The sequence below is a fragment of the Sinocyclocheilus anshuiensis genome, unplaced genomic scaffold, assembly GCF_001515605.1.
Source record: "Sinocyclocheilus anshuiensis isolate Anshui unplaced genomic scaffold, SAMN03320099.WGS_v1.1 scaffold219, whole genome shotgun sequence".
NCBI classification, from domain to species: domain Eukaryota; kingdom Metazoa; phylum Chordata; class Actinopteri; order Cypriniformes; family Cyprinidae; genus Sinocyclocheilus; species Sinocyclocheilus anshuiensis.
The window spans coordinates 245200-261937 of record NW_015548200.1 but is presented as its reverse complement, the minus strand read 5'-3'; the positions used below and the strand labels follow the sequence as shown (position 1 = coordinate 261937).

General features: G+C 37.6%; 1 protein-coding gene across 2 annotated transcripts in view; it reads right to left on the bottom strand.

The window, feature by feature from the left end:
* Positions 1-1299: 1299 nt before the first annotated feature.
* The window catches only part of LOC107653290 (dnaJ homolog subfamily B member 6-like), a 28857-nt gene continuing 13418 nt past the window's right edge, over positions 1300-16738 (bottom strand). For both annotated transcript variants that reach the window (XM_016439961.1, XM_016439960.1), the window contains exons 6-10: positions 14668-14796; positions 14423-14567; positions 14129-14199; positions 3404-3562; positions 1300-2934 (exon numbers count right to left, since the gene is read on the bottom strand). In XM_016439961.1, coding sequence (XP_016295447.1) covers positions 2834-2934; positions 3404-3562; positions 14129-14199; positions 14423-14567; positions 14668-14796 — 605 coding nt within the window. In that variant the 3' untranslated portion in view covers positions 1300-2833. The remainder of the gene's footprint in view (positions 2935-3403; positions 3563-14128; positions 14200-14422; positions 14568-14667; positions 14797-16738) is intronic.

Below are 16738 nucleotides of genomic sequence, written 5' to 3'. Positions count from 1 at the left end.
AAAATTAGGTAAATCATTAACCCTAGCCCTATAACCCTAACCTTAAACAAATAAAGGAATCATGTCAGTCCTATTTCACCAATTGTTGTAAAATACTGAACACCGAATACTACAAGTAACACTTGAATAAATATTAGCAAAATGATGATAGGTGAACAAGCTTAGAGTTCCAGTTCCCGATTCTGAATTGAATCTGATTTGAGGAAGCAAGCAGGATGCAAAGTTGCAATTTGAATTTAAAATGAATTGATTCGAATAAATTTTAACTAGAAAAACAAGTTTGTCAAGACAAACTTTGAATGTTGGCTTGGTAATGCTTTGTTTAAAACTTTAGATAGATAGATAGATAGATAGATCGATAGATCTATCTCAAGTCAAGTCCTAACATTATTGCAGCCCTCTTATTCTTTTTATTGCCTAAATCCATCTTAAATCCAGAAGTCTGGATAATATTTTAGGTGAAATTAATACAGGATTATAGATCATTCTAAAAGATAACACCACTTTAGTGTTTCCTTCTTTGCTGTACTGACAAACATCTCCACCTAGTGTTACTTCACAGACCTCTCAAACACAACCTTCATTTACTACAGATATGCTAATTGTGATTATATGAAAGCAGTATGAAACTATTAAGAAGGTCAGTTGTAGGTGTATAAGTGTTTCTGAGCTCTTTGGATAAACTCTTTGCAATGTTATATTGGATAGTTTCACCTCTGAGGCATGATTTTGATTTGCCACTGTTTGTTTGACAAATCTTAGAAATTAAAAATCAGAGATCATGCTAATAATAACTGAACCAAGTGTATGCATCAAGATAGCAAGAATTTGGAGTATTACTGTAAAATATGACAACACCTTCTTCAAAGATCCATACATGCCACATTTATAAACAGTGCATTTAATTTTGGGAGGACAGCACTGACATTTTCTTTTCTCAATCAGCAAGAACCTCCTGATTTTGAAGCGTTCCTTCCCATCAGGATCTACAATATGTTAATCTGACTTAAGACAGGTTGCAAATTGAAAGCAGTGGAGAGAAGGTGAGCCACCGATATGACTGCCGCTGTGCTATATCTAATTAAGCCCTGTGAGACTTCAGTCAACCAAACAAGACCCAAATTACTCTACAGGTCATGCGCACATACCTTGCCATGAATAATACTGTACTCCACAAGCAGCATTGGTACATTGGCAATTATATGTAATACACACACAAAAAAAATTTTGTTGTTTTTTTTTTTTTTTTTTACAAATTATTGATAATACATTCACAGAACATACCAGAATGTGCAACTTTCAGGCTTTATTGGTGTATGTTTAAAAAAAAGGAAGAAATAACTATACATACACGCTTCAGAAATAAGCTTTTTTTGGTCAATATTACAAAGAAAAACCTTCACAACTGTAAGTAAACAACAAGCCATTGTCTAGTACGGTTAAAATGTTTTGTGTTGAGTGTTTTTCCCCCAAAACACAATTTATTAGTTGTTGCTGTAGAGCATGAACAGCCGTTCATGGCTTTGAAAATAACAGTACTTGACTAAAACTGCCTCAGTTCACACCACTACCAATTAACAGCTTAAATTTTGTATCAATAAATAATACATAAAGCATCAGAAAAAATTGACTATAACACATCAGAGTAGAAACTTTTTAATGTGTATTACTAAAAATGTGTCTCTGTGGGGCTTCATTTTTATTTCCCTTTTTAAGGAACTATGGTTTCCCACAGATTTGAGTCTCTGTTTCATATCGAAAAACAAAACGAAACATACATGCAGTAGTCGGGGTAAAATTAAAGCCATGCTCCCAGTTCTGAAAGGACATACCACATCTGGAGTTTTCTCTGAAACATTGATACAGTGCTTAAGACTGGATCAAAAGGCAGACTGGTGAAAACGTGTTCTCTCACACTGGTGAATGAATAATTAAAAAGTCTTTTCCCCCTCTTTTTCTCTCTTGTCCTTCTCTCTTTCCTATCTCAGTGCAGCAGTCCGACCTGTTCTATATTCCCTCGTCAAGCTATCTTTTATTTGTCACTTCCATATTTATGCTTTCAAGCATTTTACATGTCATTCCTGAGTTTGTGCTCCATCATTTAATACAAAATGTATAAAGCGCCAAATGTATGGCAAACACACAAACTTTAAAGTGCCCCACTTTTATGTTTATAATGAATTATTTTCTTCATCAAAAATATATCAAAGTGCTGAAAACAGACATGTGAAGAACCTGAACATCATTTTAAAGAATAATGAAGAGATCTATTAGTGTTTTAAAACATGAATAAATGTATTTCAGTTGGGTTTAATTATCCATGAGTGATGTGTTTAGGCTCTCTCTCTCGGATTGCCTGTTTTCAATACCACAGCAATGCAGGGGAATGTCCCACAATATGCCTAAAAACCATGAATAAAGTAAGTACAACAGTGAGTGTGATTGCTTTTTACACATTAAATCGGGATAATGAAAGATCATTTGCATTACATGCATGGTGATGGATCACCAGATGATTAAATCATATGGTTGGTTAAATGCAATTTGTTTTGAACTTTATCCTTTATCCAAGAAAAAAAAAATAGAATGGAGAAAATAGTTACAATGAGCTGATGTGACTGCGACTGGGTCATACTGACTTTGACAACACTAGATGAATGCAACCTGTCAAAGCAGAACATTGAGAAATAAACTTTCTATGTATGCTATTTAAAAAGAATAATTTGAGCATGTTTGACAGTATTTTATAGGCATGTCTTTATATATCCCCTCAGTTTCTAGAAAATGAACAGTATAGACAACACAGATATATGTATATATATTGTAAAAATTGTTAAAACCACACCCCAATCCGAGGAGCCATTCTTGGCATCCGCTTCTTTTTGGTGTCTGATTCCTTCAACAATAGTTTCTTTCTCCTGGCGTCATAAATCCCTACAAAAAATGAAAGTGATTTGCTATGAGAAAATCTGATGAGTTTTGACTTTCATTAATACCATAAAACAACAAAAAATAACCAAAACAACTTGACTAATATTTGAAAACATCCTTCTAATTGTTATAGACATTAACTGTGGCTCACAGAAGAGAAGAATTCAATCACTTTAAATCATTAACTCCACTGGAATGCCCATTTGGTATTTCCAGATACTGTTGAGTGCTTGAAGCAGTCAAAAGCAAGTTGTTTTAGCTATAAAAGTTGCCTGCTGAAATACATTTCATGATCAAGTAGATGCCATCTCCACCACACTGACAAATCATATCTTTTCATTTCTGACTCACTCATGCAACCTTGAAAGATACAAAACTGAACATCTTTATGAATCAACACTGCATGAAACTGCTCTGCTCCTCTGATCCTGGCCTTTATCCTACAGGCACAGCATCCAGCTGGGACACAAACCTCTGGCAAATCCCAGATTCTGCAGGCCTCTGTCCTCCTCCTCCTCCTCCTTCACTGAAGGGTTCTGGGCCACATTTCGGAGGTAACGGTTGTGTGGGCCAGTGCCAGTGAGGGTATTCTGTCTGCGGCTTTCCTCCAATGCATTGTCATCAGAAATACCTGTGAGCAAGACCAGACACAGATCAGATGAATTTGCATGAAATGTTATTATAATTTCACTTTTGCAGATTTGTGCATGTGCTTCGAATGCACACTCTAATATAATTCAGTCTTTAGAGTATTTATTTATTTATTTTTACCTTTTCATCTTTAGAATACTGGTGAGTATTTAAATTTTTTGGAGTATGACAATGTGACGAGTGGGGCGGGGCCGAGAGCTGTGGGAGCGGAGCGAGGCCGGTGGAGTAAATGATAATGAGCGACACCTGCACCACTCACCGGTCTCGAGTCCTCCACCCCACTCGTCACAGACAACATTTCTCTTCATGTACAATTAAAGTTACTAATTTGACACTCAGTCCCTGTCCACACGAACGCGGTTATTTTTTTAAACCGCAGCTTTTTGTAACCCGCGGACTTGGCAACACTGTGCCAGGGTGAAGATTTTCATAAACTCCAGTTGCAGTGTTATCCCCTGCGTTCCATTCGGAAGGGCTCATCCCTATGCCCTAATCCCTTCAAAGGGTTTACTCTCCGGAGTGAGAGCTTCGAAGGGTTGAAGGGTGTAGGGGACCAAACAACTGTTTCTTGAAGTGCCCTTCTGCATCATCACGTACCAACACGGAGGCACCGTCATCATGCAAAGAATCTGCGCAAAGGATCATGGGAGCCCGAAGTGTCCATCAGGGCCCTTTGAAGTGGCCAGTTTTGAGCACTTCGGTTTGAAACGACCCTTCAATATGGCTCTTTGGCTTGTGACGTCGGAGCCTGCGTCGGAGCCTGCGCTCTCTGCCTACTGGAAACTTTTTCAGGCTTCTGATTGGCAAACATGGCTTTACGGTTGAGATTATATCGCCACCTGTTGGTTTGGCATGCTCTTGACAGTGCTTCATAGCATGCGTTTGCATTTTCATGTGGACGGAGATTTTTTTAAAAACAGAAGGAAAAACTCTGTTTATAAAAATACCCATGTACGTGTGGACATGGCCTCAGTCTCTTTGCACTCTCCTTGTTTTATACATATCTCGGTTTTTTTAACCATGGTTTTCCATTCAGTTTGGTTCTGACGGAGGGTTCCTCATTTTTTTCTTTTTTTCAATTTAATTTGCAATTTCTTTTAAAACAAATTATGAACAACAACAAAAACCTCCTGTACACTTCTGTACACTGGAGAAAAACATGGATTATCATAGGTTTACTTCGAATTTATTTTGAGAGAAGTATTATTTTTCCCATTTTTACCCAAAATAGGATGGATTGGCCATCATTCAGTGCTATTAACACATGGAAGCCGGAGGCGCACAGAAATTCCACATACAGTATCCATCACAGTAGTAATAGAACTGATGACTTTACAGGAAATCCGTAATATGGACAAAGGCATCCAGCTATCTCTGTAAGTGTAACTGAATAAAAAGAAAGAAACGTTTTGAATGATGAAACATGAAGACAATAAACACTCGACTGTGATATAGTTTATCTTTGTTCTTCAAGCCATCTCGGGTGTTTTCATAATATTCAAGTATATTTACTATCCATTGCTAATCGACTTTTTTTTTTTAAGCCTTTTTTATAGTAGCTATAGAATATATTTTCTACCTCATTCTGTGATAAGAAGCCACATCATAACAAAAGGGAGTTATTTCAAACATTCGACTGATGTTGTGTAAAAACATGTTATAATGTTCTCGTTAGTTGGACAACAGGTTTCTAAACACTTCTCATTACAAGTCATTACAGCAGAAGATATTTGGCTGTGCTGCTTTTTTAAAGGCACATTATAAGCAGGGAGACGTTTCCTCATCTCAGCACGCACAGAAAATATTTAAACGCAAAACCGAAAAACACAATTCAGAGTTACACAATTAGTAGTATAAACAAACCCAAACAGAAGGAAGCTTGATGTTGTGTTTGCTGGAACGCAGTGTTTATGTAAGCACAGGTTCTGCCATGATCTTTGGGCAATTATTTATTTATTTCAAATCTGACATCATCCAATTTGCTTCAGGGCATGAATTCTTTCTCATATTTTTCTGCGTTGCTTTTGAGAAAAAGTAAACACAAATAGAAAAACATCATTTTTGTATGACATCAGTGTACCAACACACACAACAAGACGCAAAGTCTACTCCATTTTAATAATCTGTGATGATCATATTCAATGCACAATCAATCATTTAGTCAACCTTCATGAATTATGTTAATTTAATCACTGCAACTTATTGTACCACATAAAACAGACAAATGATATGGAACATTAGCAGTCTATAAGAAATAAATTGAGTTTAAATGTTTCATTCATGTGAAATATTTGTCAGTACTCACCTAGAACCGTAAAACAAACATGATCAGGTTGGTTATTTAATTCCTGAAATGTCCCAAAAGCATACACATCAGGAATATTGCTTGTTTTAGAAAGACACAATCAGTATAATCTATATAATAGTGCTTTAACATTCCTTTCTAAGTTCCTTCCTCCTGAAAGCTTGTTCAATGCCAAACTACCTCCATTCAGGATACTGAATTGATTGCATTTATGTATTCTGCTTGAACAGCTTCTGCTTCTAGTCAAAAGTTAAGAGATTTAAACAAAAAATCTGTCATTTTAGCTGACCTCCTTGCCTTGCCACTTCAATGCTTAATTCCCCAAATTACATTATTGAAACAATTTTTTTCAAAAGTTGTTTCCGGTTGTTTGATATAATACAGTATTAAGTTTGTTTTATATTGGATTTACCCTGAATGAATTCCTTTTGATTTTGCAAAGATTTGAACTGAGTAGTTTTCCATTTCTGTCCAAAATGTGTTCATCATTTCCCTGATAATACTCCTGTGCATTGTGTTTCTATTATTATTATTACTTTTCACAAAATCCTCCTTTTCAGTTTGTTCTCATTTAGTCTCGCAGAAGGAGAACTTTTGACTATCATTATAAAGTCTGGCAGGGCTGTGCAGTGTGCACAATGTGTGTGTGTGTGTGTGTGTGTGTATATATATATATATATATATATATATTGGTTCAATCATATTTTGTCTCTAACATTTTGCATTTTAAGGGGATTTTTCGGTACTAAATGTTTACTAGATATTTACTCTAAATTATGCACCATGGTGTAACCACTACATGGCTGCACAGCCCTACATGTGTATTCCCTAGTTGCTGGGAACATTGTTTTCAAAGTGAATTACTTACATGTATTAGATTATGTTTTTGGATATATACAGTATTTAGACTATTAAAGACTACTTTTTGTAAAAGTTGACATTTAAAGGTTGATTTGAAGTGTCGGTTTTTGTATTATTATTACGGTCAAATCTGGACACGCATTTTGTTACTCATACTAGCTACATATAATAACTTGATCAGTAACACGAAAGTAATCAGAATAAATATTGACTCAGCGAGACCAGGGTGACACTCCAAAATATATTACTGAGTGTTTACGTACCATTTGAGCAGAGATGTGGTCTGTGGTCGAGTCGTTTGAAAAACTCCACATCGCTGTCAGAGATTGACAGATTCAGATTCCAGTAGCTTTTTTTAGCATGGCAAAAGGCTTTACACTGCCAAAGCAATGATAGTGCTTTGATCCAGTGCTGTTGAGCATTATCAGATTTACAGGCAGCAATGGGCAGTGAATCAGGCAGTGATTGACAACGCTCTGATCCAGTGGCATTAGGCATTTTCAGATCAACAGTACTGTAGCCCAATGGTGTTGGGAGGGCACCGGGGGGGCCAATCACGTTCAGTGGGAGGTGGGTGTGCTGGGGGGTTCAAGAGGGGCACCTCAGCCAATGAGGGCAGAGGGGAAGTGGCTCTAGCCACCGGGCCACCCCCCTGTGCACGGCCCTGAAGTCTGGTCACATTTGAAGTTTATTCTGGCCAGGATTCATCGGGTAGACAGACAGTCTGGCTGAAAGATGAAGTGATCATTCACCATTTGTTTTGCTTTTATCTACCACTTACAAGCAGTTAGAACTGACATACAGTGGGTACGGAAAGTATTCAGACCCCCTTAAATGGCTGCAATATAACAAAGAGTGAAAAATTTAAGGGGGTCTGAATACTTTCCGTACCCACTGTAGATGATATAATAATAACAGTGCTATTATTATTTACAAAAACACACATGGAAATAAGATGAAAATGTATGAAGAATTTGTGATAAAAATTTAAATTCTAAAAACTAATAGGTACTGATTATTTCATAGATAAAAAAGAAAGCAGAATCAGAGATTTCTATGTATATATCAGGTTTACTTTCAATTACCTGTTTACTTTCAAACTCTGATCTCTTTTAAAGACTTGAATCAATGAACCTCAAATACTTCTGCAAATCCAGTGATTAACTGTTGTTGTTGCAGCTCAGATATCAGTTCAACCAGGAATTAAGTTCTGACAGTATTTTATCTGCTTTTTGTTTCAACTTAATGAGTATTGCCATTTAGCAAGGTGACATTTTCATTCAGTATTAAGAATCAAAACAGGTAAAGCTACCATTGTGACCTCTCAGTTACTTTGGGTTATATTCACCAGATATTATATTCACTATTGTAAGTGTTGTCCCCAATGATACTAACAGTTTTAAACATTTATTTATAACACACTTAACCTGCCATTTACAGACACTTGTGCATCACCCCACAAACACACAAATGTGTATGAGAAAACTGTAAAAGAAAAAAGTTTGAATAGCTCCTAAAGCACTCCTTGCCTGACACCCACCACCCCCTTTTCCACATAATCGTGATGCATTCATTGATATTTCATGTGGAACGCATTTATTGTGATTAGTCATGTAAATAGATTGAGATTTCTTTATTCTTTTTGCATGTTAATTTACATTTATATTGAATTAGCGTACGGAATAGGGGCTCGGAAGAGAGACTGATTATGCTATTGTGTTGTGTAATTAAAGGGGAGAGAGGAGAAGTCTGCTGCAACACCCTCCTCCACCTACCAACAACCCCCCAAAGAAAAGATGAAAAATAGAATACATTTAGAAGACAAGCCACAAGCCTTTACCACTTCTCTTGTTGTCTGGCGGACCCTCTTATTTGAGCTTGCAGAAAGGAATCACCGTGACCCGAACACAACAGCAGCTGCAGGTGACACTGGGAAATGTCACTGTTTGTACTATGGATCCTCTAAAAGCTTTTAACATCAACAAGTTAATTGCTTTAAGTGATAACATACTCAGAACAATATATGCCCCCCGATCAAAATGTATTTATTATGTTAACTATACTATTTAACTTTTTTTTTAGCAAGATACACATACACAACATATAGAGTGCCCTAAAAATCGTAATTACGACTGGGAACATCGGAGATTATTTTGATAATCTTGTATGATTACCATTCAATGTGGTAGAAAAGAAGACAAGTTTCAGTAAGCCAGTTGGTTGCTAAATATTAATTATTCTAAATATAGTTAGCCTACCTTGTTAGTTGTTGCCGTTTCAGTCACACAGCCTACAATTATGTGTATCTGTAAATGTCTGTAATAACCATGTTTTAGGCTACACAGAGAAAAGTTCATGTGTTGGATAATATATACATCATAGACAAGATGGCTAGTTTCTTATTGTCAAAAAACTTCACATATTCCTAAATATGACAGGAACTTCCAACAAGCATGTGAGCAGAGAACCTCTTAGACTTTCTAGTATAGCCAACTAATCAAAACCAATAGAAATTTGCTCATGTATCTCTAAAGTTTTTTCATCCCTGGCATAAAAAAGAAAGAAACAGATAAAGGATCAGTAGAAGAGGAAATGGCAAAAGAGAATGACACATAAAATGAAAGATGAAGGAAGTGATAGGCCTATAGATAAGAGAACATGACAGTGAAAAAAGGATAGAAGAGGCCCAATCGTTGGCACAAAGCGTAACGAGCCTGGTCAAAGAAGCCTGCGCGTATGATTGGACGTCACGTGTGATTACCGCGAGGTAGCCGCCGGGGACCCCGTAAATTCATAGTCTAGCCTATTACCGAAGGCGCACTACAAACACACGCATTCAGACGTTTTTCCGAAATGCATCCGAGGAAATCATGGCGCTGTGTGCCTGAACCTCAGGCCCTCTCCACACGAAAGTGGGTATTTTTAAAACCGCAGGTTTTTCTACACGGTTAGGCCCTTCGTCCACACGCAAACGCAGCACCAGCTCACTGAAACTGAACATTTTTGAAAACGCCTGTCCGGGTGAAGATTTTTAAAAACTCCGGTTGCAGTGTTGTCGTGTAGACAGCGAAACCGGCGTTTTTGGCTTGTGACGTCGGCGCCTGGGCTGTTATCTCCGCCTACTGGAGACTTTTTCAGGCTTCTGATTGGCCAACATGGCTTTACGGTTGAGATTATGTCGCCACCTGTTGGTTTGGGCATGCTCTTGACAGTGCTTCATAGCATGCGTTTGCATTTTCAAGTGGACAGAGATTTTTTTTTTAACGGAAGAAGGAAAAACTCAGTTTATAAAAATACCCATGTACGTGTGGACATGGCCTCAGTCAGGGATTATACGTGGAAAATATAAAATGTCCCTCACTAGCTCTCAGCGGAGTAAAACCCTTGGCGTTAAGGTTTCTCTTTCTCGTCGCGCTTTGAATAACAAGCAGTATATTCGTCCATGAAAGGCAGCAGGAGCGATCATATCTTGCTTTTTAAATATGGAGGGGAAATAAATGAAAGAGAGGCTTTCTCAAGCCTGGTGTATTCAAGAAGGAGGGGGATTCAAGGTGGTGTTTTTATTGTTTGAAAGCGTCCTTGCTTTGAGATCAGTATTTTACGCTATTATATGGCGGTTACCCCGGTGATAAGACAGGAAATGTTCTAATCCGTTATCATTTAATTACTTTCAGTGGCGAAATAAATATTTTGGCTGGAAACAATTACAAACTATAACAAATGCAATATTTTAATAGACTACCTATTAAGCATTTTTCCCCAGTTACAATCGCAGTTTTTCTTTAATTGCATGATACGTTTAATGGTGTGTTTCACAGAACATGTGCTTTGTTCGAGCTGCAAATGCCATAAACTTTCATGTGTTTGAGGTTTGTTATGGTTACCATAATACTCTTAGTTTTCTTAAAGGTGCACTCAGTATTTTTCCTCATTAAAAAGGTTTTATACATTAAGAAATTAGTAGTATTTTATATATAGGGAGTAGAATATATAAATATAATGAGTAGTAGGCCTATTTTTATGTAGGCCTAGCCTATATATAAAAAGTTTGTGTATACACACACACAAGGATAAAGACCCCACCTATTTTAAAGTTGTTCTATTTTACAGCAGGTCTCTTTATGGGGACTGCCATGTTTAAGTCACATGACCAGCTGAATACTACTACTTTATCTTGGTATCCTGAAGTTACTGGACACTGTTGCTTACAGAAGTAATAATGGCTGACTGTGAATAGTGCATATTTTCAGTGGCTGAAAAAAAAATGCTACATCCAGATGTCATGTGAATATTTAAGTGACATGAAAAACAAACAACCACAACAAAATGGATGGCCATCACTGAGAAATTAGACAGGATCTCTTCCATCTATTCTGTCTTACCTAGAATCATTCGCACAGCCAGGAAAGTGAGCATCCCCATCTTTAAATGAGACCAAAGTCAACAGCAAACACTTCCCACTGTTCTGACAGTCTGATAGCATCGGAGCAGGCACTAACAGAAACCCAGGGCTGGCCTCATGTTTTCCTCTTCCGTCACTCCTATCTTTACCATCTTTCATAAGCCTTGGGAGGGCAGCAGTAAAACACAAGGGAAAACACTCTTCATCAGGTTTAGGATGTTTTCAGCTTCCGGTTTCATCACAGTTGTGGATCGTTTTGATCAAATTTGGATCATTCATCAAAGAAAGATACAAGGGAAAAAAATGGAGGAAGGAAATGAAAGTCTATTTTTGTCTACATAGACTTGTCTGTCCATAGTCTATATTCGTTGCCTGCTTTCATTATCAGCTACAGTCTTGGTGTTTTCTTACTGGGCTGGCTTTGAAAAATCATCATTTCAAAATTTACATATTACATTTGGTGTCACAAACGCTTTGTGATATATTTAAGCAATAAGGTACAAAATTGTAAACATGTTCACAGCTAAAGGGCGTTATGCTTGACATTCAGCATTGAGGACAGGAACTATCGATTTTATAATAGTTATTTTATCATGTTCTTAAAAAATTAAGTCATTTGTGTTACAAAAAGTTTTGTTAATTCATCTTTCTAAACATATTGCACACCAAAAACGTTTTGATATCACTGAAGAAATGGCGCCATCTAGCGCTGTAATATTATTAGACACTACCTTTGCGTTTCAGTGGACAATACGCGGTGGAAATTACACCGTTCCAGAAAAGGTTAACAGCCCTTGAAAGGACATTCATCATTAGCAAATGTCAAGTCTATTTTGCTATTACTAAAGGTAAAGGACAAGGCAAGACTGACTGGAAATGGAAGAGGGTGTTTGTGTAACATTTAGACTACAGGAGGCGCCAGTGGACAACAAATAGGCCTAACAGAACAACTCTGCACAGCTTTCAGCTTATGACATCTTTAATCACGATATGAATCTGCTTCCTGTCGGAACATGCCCTCACAAAAAAATGTGGTCAATAAGCAAAAATAGGCTACCGTCCAAAAGTTTTGGCTAAATCCCCACAACATCAACATATTAGAATGATTTTTCAAGGATAATGTGACATTGAAGACTGTATTGCTGCTGAAAATTCAGCTTTGCCATCACAAGAATAAATTAGATTTCAAAACAAATTTGAATAGAAACGCAATAATTAACAATATTACTGTTTTACTGTACTAACCATAAAATACTTCTTTTGAACATTTTTAAAAACATTAATGACCTTATCTTTTAATATTCATTAGTTTAGGGAAAAATATTTTATCTTATTTTCTGATTTTGAATGTAATTCTGAATTTTGAATGTAATTTTGAATGTAATAATGAAACCTTTCTTTTGTATTTTGATGCAGGTTTTGCAGAAATTAATATCTGCTCATGTTCAGCACACCTTTGACTTACCTTAATGAAGGCATAAAAATCACCATACACACACACTCATACACTAGAGAGGACATGTCAAATTTCCTAACATAATTATATTTCATTATATAAGTGAGGCCCTCACAAGTACGTTTCACTGTAATTACATTTCAGAAGAATCATTAGCTTTATTTAAAATAGTGAGGTTTGTTTTTTAAGATTTATTACATCTTTTAAGTTAGTTTATAATTACATCCAAGACCAGTGTCAAAGAGTGTCATTCATATATATATATATATATATATATATATATATATATATAATTCATTCGTTATGGGTTAATGCTAGCTTCTGTGTTCACAATCTTGAGGATTATTGAAGCTATGCACATCAATATGAAAAGCACAAGGTTTAGATGAATGAACATCTGCTGAGGTTTTGAGCTTATTACATCATGGCTGTCCAAGACTGCAGGAGCAAGTGATCTTTATATATATTTGCAGTTAATCAAGGTGAAATCTTGTCTTTGTGTCCTGAAATCAGCAATGCAGAACAAACCAAATAAAACCACTGAAGTATGTGCACATGCATGTGTGGATATTTTAGAGGCTAGTAGAAACAATAAGGTGATGTAAAAGCAGATTGAAATGCAATGTTTTACTCATTTTAATTTTTGTAAGTGCTGGGATGAGACACGTACATCAGCCAAGCAAAAAGACACACCTACACACAAATTAGTGTTGAAGTTTGTTTTCTAAAAAAACACCGCAAAGAAACTGTGAGTGCAACATTCCAAATAGGTGAAAGTGAGATTTATTGAACCTGAAACTTTGTCCATATTTGCTTTTTGTCTTACAAAGAACAAAATGTCCAGCATATAAAGTCACACAATATTTCTTCTTAATAATGGAAAGGTCTCAGGTTATACAACAGTTAGGTGTGAAGCTAAATGATAAACTATTTAATCAACAACTTAATATTATAAACAAATGGTGGCTACTAACATTGGTTAGATCATAATAAATATTTCAAAGTGGAGCGGTTAAGACTACAACATTTGAACAGTTGAATGGCTCTACAGCAGAACGCAGATACAACCTGTTAAGCTCCAGTTTCAATCAGGCAATGAGCGCTTGTGGAAGAAAGAACAGCCATCAGCTGGCAGAAAAGAATGAATTGCTCTTGTTCATACTGAGGTTTCCTGTTTTTGGGAGGAAATGCCCCCTACCCTCCCAAAAAAAATTATATATATATATATATATATTAATAATAGCAATAATGGAAAAAACGCTTATATTGGAATGATAGTTCACCCTGTTTACGTCTGCGATTCACTGCACAGAGGGCAAGAGCACCACCTAAAAGCTCACATCGCATGGATGCGTCACATGTGACATACTCTTGGTTTGCTGACTAGTGGTGAGCAGGTGTTTTGTTTGCCATCAGCCTGGTTAGGAGGGTTGGTTAGGAATGTTTGGGTTTAAATGTTTTGAATGTTCTTCTGCAGAGTTCAGAGATCACTTGTTGTCCAGTCGGAGAAGCTGCTCCTTACCATTGACTGTGAGAGATTTGAGCTGACCGTCCTCCTCTACCTCCACTCTCTCTTGACCATTCTCTACAATACTGTAATGACACAAAAGTTAGCTTAGAGTGAGTTGACATTAACTGTACAATTATTACCATAGACAGTAGTAAAGGCTTAGTCAATAAGCATCAGTTTATGAGCAATTTGTATAGATATGTATAGTGGGACAAAACAACTTTATGCAAAAATGGTATTGCTTAATATGCTTGAAGTTGGGAATCACTATTTAAATGGAGGCAATTACAGAATGTTCTTTGGTACCGTTTGGTGGTGATCCTCTTTCCATTGATGAATTTGGTGGATGTAGAGACAGAGCGGAAGTTACCCATTCCACCACCACCACCAAATGAGGAGGAGGACAATGAGGTGAAGCCACCCCCACCCATTGGGCCAAACGAGGTGAAACCTACAGAAATGATGATGACGATGTTCAAATACACAAGTATACCAGTCATACCCAGAAGGACTTCTTGTAATTTTCACTGGCTACACACAGATTAACATACCTGTGTCAAACCCAGAAAAGGGGGAACCAAATTGAGAAAATCCAGGAAAGAATGAACCTGTCGTTCTGCTCCTGCTCACACCCATATGATGCCGCCCACCACCAAAGAAATCTTCAAAGGGGTCATCAGCTAAATCAAAAGAAATAAAGAGCTTAGTGAAAAACAATGGCATAGCTGTACGTGTAAGATGTTACAATAACAATTGAACCATGTAACAACCTGAAGCATTTACCAACAGCACAATATTGTATTACAGAACTAAAGAAACCATTTACAGCATCTAAATATGGACACAGTGAGGGGAAAAATACTTTATTGAAATCTGCCATTAAAAACAGGACAAAAAGTGTAACAAAAATAAATTCCTGACATTAACTGACAAACACAGCTTACCACCACAAGCACTCACAAATCAAGCAACCAGCTTGACAATTTACACACGCAATCGTATTACAGACAACATTTTGGTAAAACCCCAACACATCTCTGATCATTTCTTTATAACATTTGTGTGCCACCAAGCCCTCTACAGTTTACTTTTAGGCAAAACCTACGCTCCCTTTCACCCTCCCATTTTTCCTCTGTAGTGTCTTCCTCTCTTCCCTCACCCACCCATTTCTCATCTCTGGATGTGAATGCAGCAACTGACACTATGCTCCACTTTAACTTCTTGTCTAGACAATATGTCCTCTCTCCTCCACAGCATTTGATTTCATCTTTCTCCGCTGAAGTCCATACTGCCAAATCTTTATATTTCCACAACAAGATCAACAGCGCTTTGGACACCCGTAATCTGTTCAAAACATTCAATTCTCTACTCTGTCCCTCTCCACCACCTCTTTAACAGCAGATGATTTTGCCACATTCTTCTCAGACTAAAACCATCAGCAGTCAATTCGCAGCTCCACACACACAGGAACTCAAACCAACCACATCCACTACTAAAACTCCCCTCTCCTCCTTCTGTCCCCTCACTGAGGCAGAAGTATCAGAACTTCTCCTCTCTAGCCATCCTACAACCTGGCCTCTAGACCCAATCCCCTCACACCTTCTCCAAGCAATCTCTCCTACACTCTTACCAGCACTCACACATAACATCAACACATCTCTTCTCACAGGCATTTTCCCCACTGCATTCAAGCAAGCTAGGGTAACCCCACTGCTCAAAAAATCCACATTAAACACTTCACTTGTAAATAGTTACAGACTTGTCTCTATCCTTCCATTCACAGCGAAAACACTTGAACAAGTTGTTTTCAACCAGGTATCATAATTTCTTCATAGAATAACCAGCTGGATGTTAACCGGTCAGGTTTTAGAAGTGGCCATTCAACTGAGACTGCATTACTGTCAGTCACTGAAGCCTTGCGGATTGCGAAAGCTGATTCCAAATCAGTTCTCATTCTGGTCGATATATCTGCCGCTTTTGACATTGTGAATCATCAGATCCTCCTGTCCACCCTCTCCTCACTAGGCATCTATCTCGCTCTCTCTCTCTCTACCTATCTCACAGGTAGGTCTTTCAGGGTGGCCTGGGGAGGGGAGGTATCCAAAGCACATCAACTGGTCACTGGGGTTCCTCAGGGATCAGTTCTTGGACCCCTCCCTCTTCTCCATATACACTACATCACTGGAATCCATCATACAGGCACATAATTTCTCCTACCATTGCTATGATGATGACACACAGCTCTATCTCTCATTTCAACCAGATGATCCAATGGTAGCTGCAAGATCTCAGGCTGCCTGGCTCCATCAAGTTTGGTCAGAAATCTTGGTGTAATCTTTGATGACCAGCTGACTTTCAAAGACCACATTGCAAAAACCACTCTTGCAGGTTTACATTGCACAACATCAGAAAGATCAGGCCCTTCCTAACGAAGCATGCTGCACAACTTCTTGTCCAGGCCCTTGACATTTCTAGGCTGGACTACTGCAAAGCTCTTCTGGCTGGACTTCCATCATGCACAATCAAACCTCTTCAAATGATTCAGAATGCAGCAGCACAACTGATCTTCAACTAACCCAAAAGGGCCCACATCACACCTCTCTTTATCTCCCTGCACTGGCT